This window comes from Gallus gallus, chromosome 6 (assembly GCF_016699485.2).
Source record: "Gallus gallus isolate bGalGal1 chromosome 6, bGalGal1.mat.broiler.GRCg7b, whole genome shotgun sequence".
Lineage (NCBI taxonomy): Eukaryota > Metazoa > Chordata > Aves > Galliformes > Phasianidae > Gallus > Gallus gallus.
The window spans coordinates 12,981,464-13,001,535 of NC_052537.1; the positions used below are offsets into that span (position 1 = coordinate 12,981,464).

Below are 20,072 nucleotides of genomic sequence, written 5' to 3' on the forward strand. Positions count from 1 at the left end.
TCCTGCTGGATTTTTCTTATTTCATCTACACCCATTCTTATGTAGGTGCAGAATATGCCATGAGCCAGGTCCCAGATCCTTCAGGATTTGGTGGGTAGTTAAAAAGAGTCTGTCCCTTTCAGAGCAGTAGGAAGGAAGAAGGCAGAGTTCTTCCAGAAACATCCTTTCCACTGAAACTTGTCCTTATCATCTTAACAATATTTCCTCTGCTTTCCAAGAGTTGTTTTGAAGAGATAAAAACTTTACAGAAGCAAAAGCATTTCTTATTCAGACTAAAAAAAATCCATCGTTGTGATTCATATGCATATGAAGGGAACAAGAAAAAACAAGAGTGTTATCAGTCCAGAGGGTGCAACAAGTGGTGTAAAGACAAACCACAGCAAAGTAAGCAGCTTCCTGAGTGGTAAAACCACTGGTCTCGTTTTATAGTGCATTGTTCAAGAGCACTGAATTAAAATTTTCCCTGCTTCTCCTTCTCCTCTCTGTCCCACACATTCTCCCCTTATAATACCTTCCCTGCGCACTAGCCCAGCCTGCAGGGAGCAGAGTGCTCATTCTTCTGCCACCGCCCAGGACAGAGACTATTTGGGAAATTGAATAGGAACTTGATATGCTTATTTAAAATTTCTTTAGAGGATATTTTAGTATCTGTCATATCAGATTCACTTTTTTTTGTGGGCTACAAATTTGCTAGAAGTAAAACAGGTAATGTTTTGGGATGATATGGTTTTGTTTGGAAACTGGACAAAGTAGTTAATGGTATTTTTAGATTTATGAATGATGGCAAAGCTTCTAGTTAAAATAAATTCATTATTTATTGTAACTCCATAATATATTGTAATTAACGTCATCTGAGTTATACAAATCATTCTGACTCAGAGGAAAAAAGCAGTCATCTCTTCTAACATCCCTGGAGATCAGCTAACTTTGTTTCTAATGAACCAGCAAAAGGTTGCAGTTTTCCAAGATGAGGTTACCTCTTAAAATCTCTGTGGTATTAAAGCCCCTCCCAAGTACTTTGCAGACCAGCAGAGGAAAGCCACAACGCTACCAGATTTGCAAAATAAAGGCACCCAAAGATGTGGATAGTCACGCAGCAATATTTTACAGTTATAACAGCTCAGGAAACTACCTCTCATCAACACCTACAGTTCTCTTAACTACTAAAACAGGTCCATCTCTACTCTCCTGTTGAAATTCACACTAAAGCTACATTAACCCACTCTACTGTAAGATTAGGCTACAGTACTTCATAAAGAATAAGGACTAAATATGTTTGCCAAGGAAATAAACAGAGGAGTTGCCAAGTCTGCAATTAAGAGTCCTGCACAGCTTTCACAAACAGTACAGTGAGTAAAGGTAACATTCATTCAGCAAGCAGTTTTATGTGAAAAAGTCTCATTCTCAGCTGAAGTACGAAACAGGAAGTAGATGAACATAGTCACCACATAACTGGGAAAATGCCCTGTTCGGATCCCGTTTCAAAAATTTTCTTCTACTAAGTCGTGGCACACTAATCTAGCCTCAACAGAGTATGCTCACGCTTTTTTTTTTTTTTTTTTTTTTTTTTTTTTTTTTTAAGCTGGACAATTAATATCACTACAAGGTCTAAAGGAGAGCTAAAGCTGCACAGCAATTGCATAATCCAGTCCAAATATTCTCTTCAGGCAAAGGCTTTGCATAAGCACACCTCAGAACGCATACAAAGCATAAAACATCCTCATTTTGAACAGAGCTTCAAAAGCACCTACCATAAATAAAAATAAAATTACCTCCAGTAACATCTGTCTTCCTCTCTGTTTTGCCTCTTGAAGGATCCCACAGCTTATGAGGAGAGGCAAAGGGGCTACCATGGCTACTCCATTGCTTTTTAAAGGACAGAATATAGTCATCTCTAGGCATGTCAGCTCATCATTAGAGCAGTGCCCCAGGTGTGCCACATTAGCCTTGGGAGAAATCCAAAACCCACATGAAACTATCCAAGGTGGACCAATTAAATAGTTTCTACAGGAATGAAAATACAACTCTTGGCCTTAGCTTAGAAAAAGTAAAGCCTGATTATAGCAAGGGTGTGATTCTTACCGTTCCAAAACTCTGATTTCAACTACTGAAAAAAATGTTAGCATATTTAACATAGTATGTCAGCAGAGGAAAGGGGGAGGGAGGAAGTGAGGAGCAGGAGGGTATTGCTGTTGTATGTTTTCAAGCAACAGAGGAAGAGGGACAAAAGAGTCCACACATCAGGAATCTATTAAAATGAATACATTCCTAGTTTCTTCATAATTAATTCAACATGGCCAATTTTGTATCAGAGAAGGGGAAAGGGAGATTTCAACCACTTCCTTTTATCTCAAGCTGTTTGGAATATTATGATCTTGTAACACTGAAAAGAAGCGCCTCATTGCATCCCAGCATGCGAGTGCAATTTTAACTCTTCCACATGCCTGACTTGATATGCAAATTCTATTTTCCTTATGACATAAAGGACTTAAATTATAAAGCAGAAACTCAGGTTCATTTAGGCACTATTGATTTCCATTTTCTATCCCCAGCCCTCAGCCCTTTTTTAATTCTTGCTTTTTATTTCATTGATACACTGAAAAAAAACTAATGCTCATAGAAGTTGACACTATTCCCTAAGAGAGCTCTTTCCAGTATGCTTGCTTCCTTGTGTATGTTAGTATTTGTTTTACATTTTGATTGCTATCTTCACACACGTAAGATTCCAGAAATCTATTCATTCCCTATTCTTGAAATTCTATGACCTGTGTTAGTTATGCAATACTTTCAATAGCAGATTCACTAAGTAGTTATTTACATGCTCAAGTAATTCCATTGTTTTCCAAGTCCTAAGGGAACAAATGTATTAAAGCTGTGATTGGCTGCAAGTACAGATAGTCAGTTTGGGAGATCTTTCACAGCCATTCAACAAGCTATGAGTAGCATGCACAAGTGAAACAAGTGCTGAAGAACAGTTAACAGTGATAATTATTTTCAGCCTTCTACAATGGAAGACTGGGGTAGGGTTAGTTGAGATACAGCTCTTAACCTTTAACAAATGCATTGAGCACATCATAATTGCCTGTTGCTCTGCATATGATACATTATATAGCTGAGTTTCAAATTCTAAAGCATATAAAGTTCACGTGAATATTTAGCAAAAAATTCTGTAGTTACAATTATGAATGCAATGGGTGATTTATTTAAGGCTCCACAAAGAGTATTCATTTACATGTAACATTTATGCACAATAACTATGAACCCTAGAGTTCTTCTATTAAAAAAGATTGAGCAAAAGTATTGTATTGCTTGCATAGTATGTTATAGAAGCACTTAGATATGCTCCAGCACCATATGTAGTACAAGGGCTGCTCCAAAGATAATGCCTCCTATTTTATGATGTTGCCCACAGTATCAGAGGTAGATCTTGGTGGTATGGTAGTAGAGGCAGAACCTCCCCACTAATATTCCATTACATTTTGTTGCAATGTGACAGATGGCAGCAGAGGGGCGGTCTGATAGAATGGTATCTGATGTGGAAGTGCGTATGAAGCCAAGGTATGTTATTGAATTCCTCCATAAAGAAAAAAAATGGCACCTACTGCACCTACCGACATTCATTGATGCTTGCTGAATGTTTCTGGAGACCAAACAGTGGATGTGAGCACAGCAAGGTGGAGGGTGGTGCATTTCAGCAGTGGCAACAGTGACAGTGGGTCACCTCTGCTGGTGCATATTTTTCTGAGCATGGCATGGAGGCTCTTGTTCATATCTGGCAAAAATGCATAGCTAATGATGGTGACTATGCTGAAAAATAGTGTTCTGTAGCTGAGAATTTGTTCTATCAAAAAGCGCTATTGTGCTCTTTGTATCTGTTGTAGCTTCCATGGAAATAAATAGGAGGCATTACTTCTGAAGCAACGTACATACAAAGTGATTATACGAAGTTGCAAAAAGTGCAGAAAGTTAGGGAACTGCAAGATGTCCTCTCCACCCCACAAAGGAAATGCTGAGGTGCCTTCTGATTACATGACCTGAAATCTACACTATCGTGTCCTCAGATCATCCAGTGTTTGGTAATAAGCAGATCAGATAAGAAACTATTTCATTTATTATTATCAGATAAGAAATATTATTTGCAGGTATTGTGCTTCAAACTGACTTAAAGAAAAGAGTACTATGCATCTTCAGCCCAAGTATGGTTCCAATAATCAGCTCACCTAGGCATTTTGTAACAGAAGAAAGGATTTGTCCAAAAGCATGGCTAGTATTCTAAAAAACCTGCATAATGGGATTTTGATTTAAATGTTTGCCAAGCTGGCTTCTTGGATTTTTAAACTTTGATTGGCATGTCCATGACAATCATGCCTATTGCTTTAATCATTAATGTGTATATTATAAGTAACACGTAGTGCTAAATATTAATCTTGGATTGTCATTGTGGGAATGAGATCAAAATTGGTGATATGTTGACAACACTGATTTTCCAAAGCTACCAGAAAACACATATGCATATACTAAAATGACAAACATAAAATTGGTCTCCTGCCATTTCAAAAAATATATATATAAATTCATCAATAGCTTAATCAATATACTCTTAAATGTTTCCCCAGAAAAGTAAGGCTTAGAGAATGAAAATGTTTGTAGTAGGATACTTGTTCAAGTCAAATAAAAATGAATGTTATTTTTGTCTGAGCATTATACAAACTTGTGCCTTTTAATGCTCTACTCCTGGAGAACTGCACTTCATTCTGAACACCACCCTGACAGAAAGACACTGACTGCACGGAACCACATCCTAGAAAAACATAATTAATGAAGAGGGAATACAGCCAGAAAAGATGATCAAAATAGCTAAATACATCTCTCTCAGCTGGCGGAGACACAGTCTGGAGAGGAGGTGTTGGGTATGTGAGGAGTCTAAATGATTTTAGGTGTACCAGAACCAAAAAAGCAGAGCAGTGTGATTATGCTTAACAGAGATACAGGTATGCAGGTGAAATAAAGGAGAAACATGAGTATACACAGTAAGCTGTGAAAATGTTGTCTACAAAAGTGACAGAATAGACTACTAGCAAGAGCACAGTATTTGGTGACCCTTGGAGCAACAAACAGGCAGATACATAGCCTGAACAATCTGGTCCCCTTTCTAATTTTGTCTTTCTTTTGGAGGTCAGGCATCAGCAGCTTGCCATCCCCTTTTCCCCGGCTCAGCACACTGGCAGTAAGCAGGAAGGAGACAGTAAGCATACTGCCTTAATGAACGAGTAGAAAAAAATCCTACTAATTTTATCAGATGACTGACTGTAATTGTTTTACTATAAGGAACCTCAGTACAAAGCCACCTCCTGCCTTGATTGGATTTTAAGAGCAGAACTGATGTGCATGCAAGAGGAGATTTCAGATTAGTGATAACAATAGGTAAACTCTGACCGCAGCAAAGAATGAGCCTGTTTCTATGAATGCAGTGGTATAAATAACTGCTTCTTCCAGTGATGGCAGGAGCCGTATAACAGCCTCCCAGACAGAACGTGGTGTAGCCCCAGGCCTTGTGACATGTCAAACCCCTAGGAAAATCCTAGGCAAAATACATACTAACCTCCTCTGTTAGGTTACACAAACAAGTTTGCAAGCTTATTTTTCAGTCATGTCTTGCTCAGATACCATTTTGTTTGTCATAAATCCTTAGTTTGGATATCTGTTATATCTAGAAACTCCATAAAAGCTATTGTTTTCTTAATTAAATAGAAGCTTTTAATAGTGATGCTGTAATGAAGAGTCCCTCTTTAACCTGCCAGTTCTCATCATATCAATAATGCCCAAATTATACCAGGGACAAGGATGTTGAAACAAATAATTAATTTGGTTTCTATATCCCCAAATCCAGTTCCTATATTGTGCATACAAATTAAAGATGCAGCTACAACAATTAAATACCTCAGAACTCTACAGTGCTGCACATCAGCAATATCATACACCAGAAAATGGATTACGGGCAGCAAGCAAAACAAGAGCAGCTATATTACAACTCATTTCCTAAACACACAGCCCCTGCATCAGTCCAGGTTTCATGCTGAATTTCAACTCTGAATTATTGCAGAGGCCAGGAAAGACAAAGAAATAATACTGATCATTCATTAGAAAGATTCATTTTGTGTCATTTTGGCATTACTTCTGCTGAAGACTTCCATAGGTAATCAAGTGTATCTTCATTCCCTACACAGCCCACACACAGATGAATAAGGTCAGAGTACTGAAGTGACTTTTTCAGTGCTCTATAGAAGCAGAGGGCCAGGACACTCTGTATGTCAAATCAGTCATAATACTTTCCTTTTATGACTTAGCATTTGGGGTATCCTTTACCATCATCATTTTATGTTTCCCGGAATTGTCAGCAGAGCAATGTAAAATATGAGCACTAGAAGTACTTTAGTAATGCTGTCTCCTAGTTTTGCTGACTTAAAATTGAGTGTCAGAAAGCTCATATTTCAAAATACAGCTCGAGCCCTCCCACTCCTGCAAATCACTTGGGCAAAGGCAGTGCACCAAGCTATTGTTTTCTGTTCTTGCTTTTCTGCTCTGTTGAAGCATCCTTATAAGCAGATACTTATAATGTTCTCCTAGGAAGGGGACCCACCTACCAGTGTCATGCTGACTTCATCATCCTCCTGCATTGTACATCTTTCAGCTGTGCAACACAAACCCAGGGGATGATGTAGGGAAAAAGAGTAATAAACAAACTGAACCTCTCCATTTCACTTTGAAGGAAATCTCTGCAAGCTGTTGTTTATAATCTGTCTAGTTCTAAGCTGGACATGTGCAGATTTTGTTTTGGTTTTTTGCTGACTCTGCAAACTGACACTTGGAGAGAGCTGTCTGGGGAAAGCAGAGTCCTTTATTATGGCCATCACTGCCAAGTGATTTGGCAGATTCCTCCATGGGATGCACAATCCAATAGGTTGTGTGAGAGCTCAGCTGGCCAGTTACCAACAGAAAAGCTCAACTTTAACAGTTTTAAAATCTTATTATAGCCAATTTGTGGTTTTGGCTGAAGAAAGGAGGAAGAAGAAAAATAGAGGTAGTTGGGTGTCTGTAAAAGATGGAACACTGAAGTAATTTTCACTGCTGTACCACAAAGAAAAAAAAAATGTTGTCTTTATACATAGGTTAAACCTCATTGATGCAAGCTCATGCACCAACTGTCAGGTATGTGATTAGGTAAAGCTGCAAAGATACTATCATTTGTTCTGGCCTTTCGTCTGGAAGATTGAGGTAATGCATCTCTATCTAATGAGCCTAAGGTCAAGACCCTTCCATTTTTCTGGATGCTGTGGCAAGAGGGACTCAGAAGGGCTTTTGCAAGATCTATTGTGCTTCCCAAATTCAAGGACAGACAGTTCCCTTTAGACGCATCACTGAGACCAGCCCAAGACTGCCTTCATTTCGTGCCTTGTTCCCATATGCTCAATTCAACCGTACTACTGGTGAAGCCGCAGGCACTAAGAAAACCTCTCAGGTCTAGAACTCTCAGACCATTAGTGTATCGTTCAGGTTGTGCCTTCCACCAGAAACTGTCACACCTGTTTTGTTTGGACCTGATGGGTGGAGGGAGTTGGAGAGTTTCTTTCACTGCTTTCAGTGATTCTAAATGGCATTTCTTCCTAGAGAAAATGAGTTTGTTTGTTTGAGAATCCAAATTCCCTGTCAGGCACAGTCTGGGAAACTGAGGATATGAGAAAGAAAATAAAATCTGTTAGGGTGAAGTATAAACATCCATAAAACTGAATAGCAAAACACCTACGGAGAAGGTTGCAGTTTGCCAGCAAACTAATTAAAGTCACTGAATGAGGAGGAAGCTTTGACGGCTGAAAAGTTCAAGTAAAAATAAATCAGAAGTTTAGTTAAGCAATTATAACAGGAAATTACCTCTGGAGTTCCCTCTCCTGCCTTCTTTTCCTGGTTCTGCTTCCCACTGACTGAACAAGACAGAGAAGTGACTTCTAATCTGGCAAGCCTCCACTACTGATGCCCAGCTATACACACAGAGGATGTCACAGACAAGCACCTCCAGTGTCCTGCGAGGAGTTTGGGAGGGCACAGCATCTCTGCTCTGTCTCTGCAGCCACCTGCCTCAGCTGAGGAAACTTGTCCTTCCCATCCTGCTCCAGGCAGCCATCTCAGAGCTGCCCTGCCTGCAGAGCATGGCTGGCTAATATATTGCCTGGGGAATCTGATGTTTTAACACTGTTTATGGTTGGCACAGCATACTGCAGTGGGAGTGTTATGTTGTAATACTGTTTATAAACATGTGTAGGACTTCTCAGACATGCTCTGTCTCCAAAGTCTATGCTATTGCTTTTGAAAATAACATGCTCAGTGAGCTCAGTGACCTGTACTTTTTCTGAAAGGACTGCTGCTTAGTAGGGGTAATGAGGCTGCCTTCCCAGCTCTGACCGCAGGAAGAGTTTAAGTACTGTGTCGCTGAAACTGAGAATTGGAAACAACTCTCTTCCACTGTTCAATAGCATAGCCTCAGTCAAAACTACAAACAAAGCAGTACATGACACCTCAGGAGGAGGGGAAACATCTCACAATCGTGGGAGCTCTCTGTACACAGGGCTCCTATTCAGTTCCATGAGAACTTGTAAATGAAGAGAGCATGTGGCTCCTTCTTACACTGACTTGAGCTGTGCAACAAATTCCTCAGAGGCAGTGCCAAATTAAGTGTCCTGAATAAGGACAGCTCCATAAATTGACATTTTCCTGCCCTACATTCAGTTGCAATCTCCATCTTTATCAAGGAACACCATGGATTGGAGGATTAAACCCTGGGTGCCTGCCAGCACTCATTTAGGCATGGAAGTCCAAACGTTTCCCATTATACTGAGCACTTTTTTGTGCAATACTACTGTAAACGCATTCTTAGCATCAGCTTCATCTTCACTATGAGCCAGAACACTTACAGCGCCACATCGGGTCATGAAAAACTATTAGAAGTGTTTGTGCTACCACATCTGATTTTTTGAAGAGTAATTATGCTGAGGGATAAGCACAAAAAAAAAAAAAAAAAAAATGCAGAAAATGTTGTTCACTGACACTGAAAAAAAAAAACCCACAAAAATAGGGCCAGTGTGCCAGAGAAGGTCTGGGGTGCCCCCTGCTTGTCTCCCATCTGCCAGGGTGCAGGATTCAGTGCTTGATGCTCTGTTCCCACGCGCAACACCGGAGGTAGGGCAGTGAACACCACCAGCCATGTGAGCTGGAGCCCCAGTGTGCCTGCCAAGCTCAGGTCTTCTGCCAACCACCTGCTTTTCCAACCCGTGTTTTCACATAGAAAGCAATTTGGACCTACACACTGGGAAATCGTACAAGCTCCCAAAACCAAACAACCCCTTTCCCAGCACGATGGGCCATTTAACTTTTGTAAACTTAATCTGGGAACTTTAAAAGAAAAATGCCCCAGCAGCATGACATATGAACAAATAACAAAGCATCCTTTGATAGGTGATCGTACCATCCTGCCATAGCACAGGGGAAGTCTTTCCCTCCAGGCAACAATAAACAAAATAGAGTGAATAAGCGGGCAGCATTTCAACATCTGCTAGAGTCTCTGGGAAAAGCGTTTCATGCATACAGCTCTTCTTAGGACAGCTGTAAGCAACAGTCATCATCACCTTAAAGTAGTAGCATTATTACATAAATTGCTATATTTCTGTTGAATACAACATAATTTGATTGTTTCAGAAAAATAAAAGCTATTTACGTAGGGTCACTGCCAACCCTAATAGCTTCCCTGGGTAAACAGGCTTTCTTTAGGCAACATTTAATATTTCGACATCACAGCAGTTCATTACATTTGGGAATCCTGTCCTGTTTCCTTCAAAACAGAAGATCAGTGAAACATTGTTTACAGTGAGCAGAAATCCTAATGAAGTTCACAAAATTAATGATTTCCTTTAATCAAAATCTTATCTTCCCTTCATACTTAACCTCAGTTTGACTGTCACATATAGCAACGCGTACCCCCATATTAGTGTATCACCTGTGTTTCAATATTTAGAGGCCATGTAATTCTTACTTGCAAAGCTTTCTTACTGAAAGCTTCTCTTGAGGAAAATAAGGACTGAGCTACAAAAGCCTACTGAGCTAGCCTACTGAGCTACTTCTCCAGATGCTATATATATAGTCATAACAATATTCATTCAATATATGATTTGGTTATAATGAAATCCATATTAAAAATATTCATTGGAAAAAGTGCACAAAAATTTCTAAATGCTGAGTTCATTGCCAGAAGTGTTGCAAGCACTCTTGAATTTTTGTATACTTGCCAGAAGTACCTCTTTGAACTTAAACTTGAGCTTCAACATACGAACTATTCATTAAGATATGACGTTCATGCCACCTGTCTTCAGTATCTTTTGCTCACAGTTTCCTATACAAAGACCTTGTTTTACTAGTCTTTAGCTAAAGTGCATTGATCACTCATTGCGACTCATTTTTATTTTTTTTTTTTAGGCTCGTCCCAAGGGAGAAGGCCTGACCCCATACCAGGGCAAGAAACGCTGCTTCGGTGAATATAAGTGCCCCAAATGCAAGAGAAAATGGATGAGTGGAAACTCCTGGGCTAACATGGGACAAGAGTGCATCAAGTGCCACATTAATGTTTATCCTCATAAACAGGTAGGAGAAGCATCAGCCTGGTGGCATACAGTCTTGGAACTTGGAATTCTCCTGAATTGGTGAAGCATAGCTATGACCTAAACAGGACTGGGCATGGAGTACAACATACCACAAAATAAAATTAAAATAATAACAAAAAAAAAAAAAAAAAAAAAAAAGAACCAACCCAAAACCTTTCACAAATGAGCTGCTGTTCTCAGAGTCCTGGGGAAGTGAACTACTTCCAGTTTTGCAAGATTTGAATACCCTCAGTAAAAATCCCTCCAAAACAAAATCTTTACTCATCATTATTATAAAAACAGACTTTGGGGCCATATAACCTGAGATGGAGCCATTAGATAATAGAGAAAACAAGTTCAGCAGTAGCAGTGGGCCTTCTGATACTTCTGACTCTCTTCACATTTACACTAATTAGCTGTTTTATTGCATGGGTGTCAGTGAAGTTATTTCCAAAGTATAATTCTCCTGTTCATCCATTTAAATAAGGTTGGATTTGGATAGGGAGATACGTATTTGTAAATATGTAGTACTAGAGATAAAATAGGAGAAATACTAAGAGGACTCCTACTTACTAAATAACTTGTTTAAACAGTAAAGCAAGACAGCCTGTGTAAAAAGATGTTTCTTGTTTTCCATAGTACTTGGCGGTGCCCAACCTAGGAACTTCCAAGGGAAAGTTTCTTAATAATTTGAAAATAATTTGAAAGTGCAAGTAGTAGCTCTAGTAAGAAATCCGTAAGAGATTTCATAGGGAATCTGTAGTCTCCTACATTTCCAGCCCCCTGTATTTGCAATTTACAATGGGAAAACTGACTCAGTTCTTGTTTGTACCCTGTCAGAAGTGGTTGCAAACCATCACCTAATATAGTGGCAGTTAATGGGAGACAGATCAATTGCTCAGACCAACTAAGCTCATACTCCTCATTCTGCTGACAAACCAGGCTACAGAGTGATTTTGTTAAAGTTGGATTTTCATGCAGAAAGTAATTTTTTGGCCACTCCACAATAAATAAATAAATAAATAATTCAGCCAATATGTACCAGAAAGTATGTAGAGCATCTCCCCTACAAGGAAAGGCTGAGCAAACTGGGTCTGTTCAGCCTTGAGAAAAGAAGACTGAGAGGTGATTTTATTAATGTTTATAAATATCTTAAGTGTGGGAGTCAAAGAGACATGGCCAACCTTTTTTCAGCAGTCTGTGGGGACAGGACTAGGGGAAATGACCATAAACTGGAGCATAGGAAGTTCCACACCAATATGTGAAGGAACTTCTTCACAGTAAGCACTGGAACAGGCTGCTCAGGGAGGTTGTGGATTCTCCTTTTCTGGAGATATTCAAGATCCTCCTGGATGCCTACCTGTGCAGCCTACTGTAGAGGGCCAGCTTTGCAGGGGGATTGGACTAGATGATCTCTGAAGGTCCCTTCCAACTCCTACAGTTCTGTGATTCTGTGAAAGCTTGCTTTGCATAACCCGAAAGATACCATCACAGGCGCTCTTCTAAGGAATGATTTTACAACTGCTATTGGAGCAACACCTAGGATTTGATGCTGCCAATTTCAGTGCAGTCAAAAGGGAGACATCTGTGAGTGCATCTGTCTTAAGCCACACAGCACTTTTCTTCAAGATGGCTGATACTGAGCAAATGCAAGAAGCATTACGGAAAAATTTAAGTGTGATTTTGTAATATTGCTGTAAATTGTTATGAACGAAATAAGTGGGAATTATTTTAAGAGTTTGGGAGGTGTAATTTGCTTCAGATGCAGTTCATCCTAGCTGAATCTCAGCAATAAATAGAGCTCTGCATGGGTCAAGTTACCTGCTGCCCACTCATAACCCGTGCTCAAATCACAGATGGATTATTTGGAAGTACTTGCAATAGATGAAAAGGAAATTCCATTGGGAGCCTTAGGTGTCTCATTAGCCAGCTAAGTGCCTGTAAAATATGAAAAACTTTCCATGGGCTCATAAGGAACACTTCATACCATTTCATGTGATTTTGGGGAGAGGAAGTGTGTTAGTAAAAAAATAATCCTGAGTAATATTGTGATTTTATTATGATGAAAAGACAGTAGTGCTGAAATTCATTGCAACAAGCAGCAGTGGAGATAGAAACAAGCTTATTAACATTATCAAACCCAAGAAAATTTAATCAACTCTACTTCTTCTTTTTATACACATGCATATTCATATAATTCTAAGGGCAACTTTTGGCTCAGTTTCTATAGTAACTCTGCATTCCCATATTCAGCTAAAATATCAATTTATAATACCTAGTACCTTGAAACAATATAAATTAGAGGTTTTGAAATCTGACACATTTGTGGCAGAGGACTTGCTTTAGACTTGACCATCTTAATTCACTACGAGATGATAGTTTTTCGTGGGGTTATTTGTTCATTTAAATAACACGGGACTATTTCCACTGTAGGATGAACTAATGGCCAAATCAGTGAATGAATATCACTGTTTCTGCAGGACAGTTCAGATGATGCAATTCCCTCCCCCTCATCCCCCATCTCTAGGTTAACACCACTCTGATTCCAAATCTGAAAACAAGAGGTTATCTTTAGGAACCTAACTATCTGATGAGACACTGGTTTAAAGCTTCAGAAGTCTCTGATTCCTTGCTCCTGCTTAGACAGCTTGCTTAAACAACTTCACTGAAATCCAGGCTGAGCATTTATTACACATATGGTGGTAGAGTCTTGATGGTGAGAGAAATTACAAGAACACTGATATATAACATAAGTTTATAAATATTTACTTTGTTCTTCTAAATAATCTCCATTATTTTTATTAGTGTTCAAAGAGTCACAAGAATTTGCTCAAGAAGTATCCCATCCACACATGATATTATATACTGGGGAGTAAGAATGTTGTGTAGTAAAGGAGGTTTGCAAGCAGTCCCTTGGGGAGAGCTGCCCCTCATGGCAGGGCTAGAGGAGTCTGTGATCTGCATAGCACAGACATCAAAGACTGTGCTGCAGTCCACAGTGCTTCTTCCTTAAAACCATGTATATGAACAATCACAGCATGTGCAATACAGATTTACACAGCTGACCTCCATCACTGTGTTTCCACATCATCCCCTAATACCATAATCTGGGATGTGAAAATGGACACCAATCCATGTGTCCATGTCTGATTAGTAGTTGGTGCTAGGTGAAATCTTCAAGTCTGGACTATGCATTTCAGCTAGGCTTCCAGATGCAGAGAACCTGCAGCCAGTCACTAGTCCTTTTTCCTCAAAATCCAAACTTACAACCTCAAGTTGAAAGATTTCTCATTCTGTTGTTTCTCATTTTGCCTTACCTTTGTCTGATTCTATATCTCATTTTTACTATTGCTATTCTTTCTATTCTTTTTGTTCTTCCAGTGCCTTGTATTTTTAACTGAACGTAACAACTATAGCCAGACAGTAAAGAAAACATCAGTTCATGCACAGAGTTAGCAGCAAAGGACCCAGCCCCATGCATCCAGCCCCACACCAGACTCAAAACATATCTCAATACACGTCTCTGGGTTGCTGTTCTGCAACTTTTTTAAAATACGCTGTACTCATTCAGCAATACTTTTATGGTAATGCTATGTATTTTATAAAAGCGTAGTGATTGATTGTACTAATTAAAAAGTCCAGTGTTTTGAGTTTGAACATATTGCGGACGTAAGATTTAGTTGTATTATAATAAGTTATTGGAACTATCTACACTCCTTTAGCATTTTCTGTATACATTTCTTGCTTTTTCTTCATTTTCTTTATTCTGTTGACATATACCGAAGGATGAACATTCATGAACAGTTCCTATGCATTTCTAAACATTTTTTTTTCCTCTCTCAGAGCATCAATGGAAGTTCTTAGTCAGTTCTGCGCTCCTAATGACTTCATTATAAAGGCTTAGACAGTACTTCCACTCATCTGGATCTTCCAATGAACATTTTTCTCAGCTTAATATAATAAAGACACTATCTCTCCCTAGAAGCTGTTTTTACACTCAGTACCTGTACAGATAAAACTCCATCCAAGAAATAAATTGATACTGCTGTTTTTTAATGTCTGTTCTTTCACTGCAGTTACCATACTACATGATATTAGTATATATAAATTTTTAATTTCAATTAACAAAATCCAGATGAATCGGCCAGTCAGAAGTTTAACCTCCATTCTACTTCAGACAGAATTACTTCTAGCAGAATAAATTATTTCTTCTCCAAAACAATCTGGTCAATATACCCCCTCTGCAATCTATTTTAACTCAGCATCCTTTTCTTACTTCTTACCCTACCATTTGGTAAACAACTTTATTTTTTTTTCTTCCATCTGTTAGGTCACAATAACATCTTTTCATTATTAGAAGAGGGTCATTTTGTTGGCAGATCCTAATCATTGTTATTTCCTCAACATTAACAAACCTTATGCTGAGTTACAAGAGCCTTCAGAATTACAAAAATTACCTGACTGCAAACAGTCCAAACCATTTCTAAAAAGATTCAGTTATCACATTTCCCTAGTGAGGGCATAGTACAGCATTTCCATTTCCATACGTGTATATTTCATGAAAGAGTTGGCACAATGATTCTGTCATAAGAACTCATATCAGGTCAGATCTACATCCTCCATTTCACACGCCATCCTAGGCAGTAGAGAGTGCCCACAGGAAGGTGCGGATCTAGGAGAAGATACAGCAACCATCTCCAAGGATACTTCCTCATCCTCCAGTGTTTCCAGATGAGCACCTCTAAGTTCCCCAATCTCTCATCCAGTAGACCAGTGTCTGTAGAGTCCATTCAGTAGCTAAAGCATAACCACATGGGCCACCATGTGTTTTTTTTTTTAATGTCTACCCTGAATATTGGAGATTAGGATGCTTTTGTCCAATTTAGGAGAAAAATTTTGAAATTTTTATATTAACGATTGCTTGATATACACTGTTGTGAATTAGTAGTTCAATCAATTCCCAGAATTGCTCTTTTTTCTAGTCATCATCTTCATCTCTTTATTTCATCCTACTCAGATGCTTTACTCCATCTGTGGACTTCTCAGTCCTGGAGAACTTGTTTACGTTGTATTCACAAGGGATGTTTTCAGTCTAAGTTCCATTTAACTGACTCAAGCAATAGTATCATAGTACTGCATACAAGAATCTTCACTAGATAACTACGGGGTAGCCATTCAAGAACATATGCTAGATCTGTGAATGGCTTCTACAGCTATGCTAAAATCTTGATTACCTATGCATACCTTACACTAGATGGTCCCTGGAGACGAGAGCAGCAACACCCCCCTTCCACCCTCACTCTGTTCCTGGAGGCTTTTTCCTGGAGTGAAAAGAGCCTGTGCCAATTCCCCACAAGGAAAGTCTCTTCAGCGCTGTGCTCTTATTCCACATACCCTATCTGTGAGAATGAGCTTTTAATCTCTCTGTGGCAGGAAAAGTCTTCGCAGCAATTTTCCAGCTGTGTATATACTTCAGAGTGCTCTATAAATACAGTTTTAAATCTTTGTGTTTGAGAGGGATGGCAGAGCATGCATAACAAGAAGTAACACAAGAGCCTGGCTGGCAGGTCTGCTGCATTAATACCAACTAATTCAGAGTGGAAAAATCAGGTGGCTTTCACACCTGAGTTTCAAAACTGCTCCAGCTGTTCCAAGAAAACTGCATGCATTTTTGTTTTCATGACTAAGTTCCTGGTGGAAATACTTGGTGGAATTCCCAAGACCTTGAGGCCTGTTGAGTTCAAGTGCTGCTGAGAAACAGGAGAGCAAAGAACTGCCCAGACCAAGACTGGATTGCTCTTTCGAAAGAGGTTTCCCGCCTAGTCACATCATCTACCCTAAACAAAACAAAACAAGAAAAAAGAAAAAGAAAAAAAAAAAGCCTCAGATGGAACTTAATTCTACCTCTTATTATTTCAAGAAATTTGGATTCCACAGTTGTTTGTGCTCCTCCTTACAGTGCTCCAGCATGGAGCCAGTCCTTTTAGCCTTTCACCAGTGTTCTTGGCATTGTAACAGCCCAGACGCCAAGCTCTGAATTTTCATTTTCTTCCCCTGGCTGCTCTAGCAGCAGCATCTGCGCCTGCTTCCTGGCTGGCCTCTTATCAAGGCTTCTCCTCTGACTTCGTGGCTGACTCCAGGGCTGTTTGTGATGACAGCTGTTGCACTGGTGTAGAACCAGCCATCTGGTAACTGACTTGTCCTCTTGGACATGACTTACTTCCAGCTGTCAGGAATTTATCGCTAGACTGAAAATAATTTGGTATGTAAATACATTCTTCATGTTATCCAAGCTATTACTTCCACAGGCAATGCAGTGATTCCATCATAATTCCCCTATCCAGGTGCAGTTTCTCTTCTCTCAGCCTGGGGAGGAACGGCTCTGATCACTCTGATGCCCAACACCCTAGTGAACAGATTGAGGCCTGCAAGTATGATCTCTCCTATTTGGATTTAATCCCTCCCCAGCAGCTGGAGAGGAATCATTGCATTTCCACCCTTGTGTGCCCCAGCAGTGGGAAAACAGGTCATCCCAGACTGCTGCTTCTCTGAACCTGAGAGAGATTTCTGCTGTTCAGCTCGTGTGGCTCTCTTTCATTCCTAGCTGGCCTGTTCCAGAGGCATGCGGCTGACAGAGGCTGCCTGCTCTCACATCTTCATGCCATGGATCTGCAGCATTCTCATCACAGTCTTTTTGTTTCACAGCCACAACTGAAGGCCTTGTTCATGCCATACAGGCAGGAGAGCAGAGCTCTGCTGCTCAAGAACACACATTGCATTTAATTCTTTTCCCCAGCACATGATCTTTTATTGTACTAAAAATGTACAAATTCTTGATAGTTTCTGTGCCTTGAGAGAAGCATAGGAGCTAAGGCACCTGAAGATTGTTGCCATTTATCAGTATTCTGCCACCTGTATCTGTAGAATCAATTCTTACACACATATCTAACTTGTCACCTACTCATGTCATTTGCTCCATTAAGACCTGATGTAATGAGTTCAGAAATTTACTTAGACTTGTTTTCTTGCATTTAAATTTTGATATGGTTTATCTACCAGTGATACAATCAAATTGTTTCACTCTAAAGCGAAAAAAAAAAAAATTCCAACTTCTAAATAGAAATATAAGCACCCATTTTGCTTCCACAAAAATAATTTCCCTCAGGGTTGTCCTCGTGACATTTCCACTAACATCTAAGACTTTATATATATGAGTCATTTTGAGTATGTTTTGTTATTTTGAAAAAAAAGAAGGATTAATGGAATACAGAGTTCAGTCAATACATGTAAACTGGGGAAGCAATACTTCACAGTCTAAAGTTAATTTGCAGGACAGAAATTGATGTATCAATTTAAATTTAGTTCAGTTTTATTCACTTTGGGCAATGGCTTTAGTCACTGTCATCAAATGCCTTCCTGGTGGAGCTGCATAAGGTCATTTCCAGCCATCAACTACCAAAGAATGCTAAAGATGCAAAAACTCGAGACATTGAGAAATGCCCTTCCACATAGTATTTACAAAAAGTAGACCATCAAATCCTGTTTACTTGCATTAGAAAGAAAAGAAAACCAAAACATTAATTTCCCCTTTTAACAGAACAAAGAATACCTTTCCCAGAGAAATACAGCAGGATTTTCTACTTTTACAGGCTGCATTTCACCTCTTTCTAAGGAAAGGCACTGTCAGCCTTTCAGCTTTCAGCTTCAGCCAAGCAGCCTGCCCTCCTTCCCAGGCCTGCTCTGAGTGTACTGTGCCTTCCTGCTGTTAGGCTCCCAGCAGCACAGAGCTGGAGGACTAGAGCCTCCTCAGCTGCGTGGAGGCTCTGCAGCATTCAGACAACTCCCCAGATTACCCCATGGTATGCAGCAGCACAACCCTTCAGCACCCTCCACCTTCTGCTTCTACCCTGCAAAGCTGGGGAGAGTGGTCCTCAGCTGCTTGTATCCAATGAAATCTCACTTCATCACCTGCAGACCTTCAGCTATCTAATGCACTGCCATTTTAGCATAGCATTAAAGTTGCAAGTCTGTAAGGTGACTGCCTCAAAGGCCTCCACAAGGTTAGAACATCAGCAGTAAGAACGGGAGAACAGCTGCTTCTCATCGTACTTGCAGGGATTTTTGTCTCTCAGGAAACCCACAGAAATAAACTAGGGCTTCATTTTAGGCCCAAACTTCGCAAGCCCACCACCATTTTGAGGCTTCACCCCTCAGCAGAGTCAGAACCCGGGCCCAGCTCAGCTCCTTCCAGCCAGCCCTTGGAAACCCGGTTTCCTGCCTTGTAACCCGTCTCTCCCCAGCCTCTGTGTCGTAACACGCTGGTAACAATAACATCTCTGAAATTGAAATGCTTTTCAGGCCAAAAAGCTGAGCTCAATCAACACAGGGGGAAAGCAAACCACGGAGAGCTATTGTTTCTGAAAACAGTCCAAAAACTCTTGGCGCTTCAAGACATTCCCAATGTCCTTTGCACTATTTCCAGGAAAAATTATTCCCAAGGCCATGTGTATTAAAAAAATCTGGCTTATATCAATAAACATGATAACTGCTGTATTTTTTTCTCTTTCATCAGAACACAGCTAGCATGTAGAAGCAATCAGAGCTGAGTCAAATAGACTGTTTTAACTGCAACATTTCAAAGCTCTAAAATTCTCCATTGTGGAGAATAAATTAAAGCTTGGAGCTCCTAAACCTGGACATCATCTTTGAGGGAGATTTATGTAATGCAAACTGTTGAAGAAAATTTATGGCTAGATGTCGGTGGGATAGGCTGTAGAAGAAACATAAAGGCAGTTTTTCTGACCCAATAAGCTTATTCAACTTGTCTCTGCTGTGGCAGAAGCCCAGAATGCACCAGGATTTGAGTTACAGTCTCAAAATCAAGATTGACAGTTCTGATCCAAAATCTTCCTTCCTCATACGCAACCAATACAGGTCCAATCACCCCCTATCCAATAAAGGAAAAGCAACCTGCAATTAAATTATAAACAAATTTAAACTCAGAAAGTCACATAGCCTCTAGCCCAGGACAGAGAAAAATTTTGGCAACATGCCGTAGGTAGGAATCCTGAACTGGTAATAAGACATTGGCAATCATTATTGAATTGCTCCCATACATTCTTTCTACTAGCTGTGCAACGTAATAAACAAGTATTGTACTTATAATCCAATACAACCAATTACAGCAAGAAGTTGCAGACATTCTTTTCTAGGAAAAGAGTACATTTTGCCTCACTGTAACCACTGAACGCTAGGAAACCCTTCCATTCCACAGAGTGTGAGCAGCTCTTAGAGCATAACACTGAGAGGAAAAAAAAAAGTTTCAGAAGGCTCTGTACTTATTCACTGGGACTCAGATGAGTGGCTTTGACATGCAGAATTTAAAAA

The 20,072-nt window shown here is 39.7% G+C and overlaps 1 protein-coding gene across 1 annotated transcript in view; it reads left to right on the forward strand.

Moving 5' to 3' along the window:
* Positions 1 to 20,072, forward strand: part of ZCCHC24 (zinc finger CCHC-type containing 24) — a 108,019-nt gene that overhangs the window by 80,161 nt on the left and 7,786 nt on the right. Inside the window, exon 3 of the mRNA XM_421599.8 lies at positions 10,522 to 10,686. Within this exon, the coding sequence (XP_421599.2) occupies positions 10,522 to 10,686 (165 nt within the window). The remainder of the gene's footprint in view (positions 1 to 10,521; positions 10,687 to 20,072) is intronic.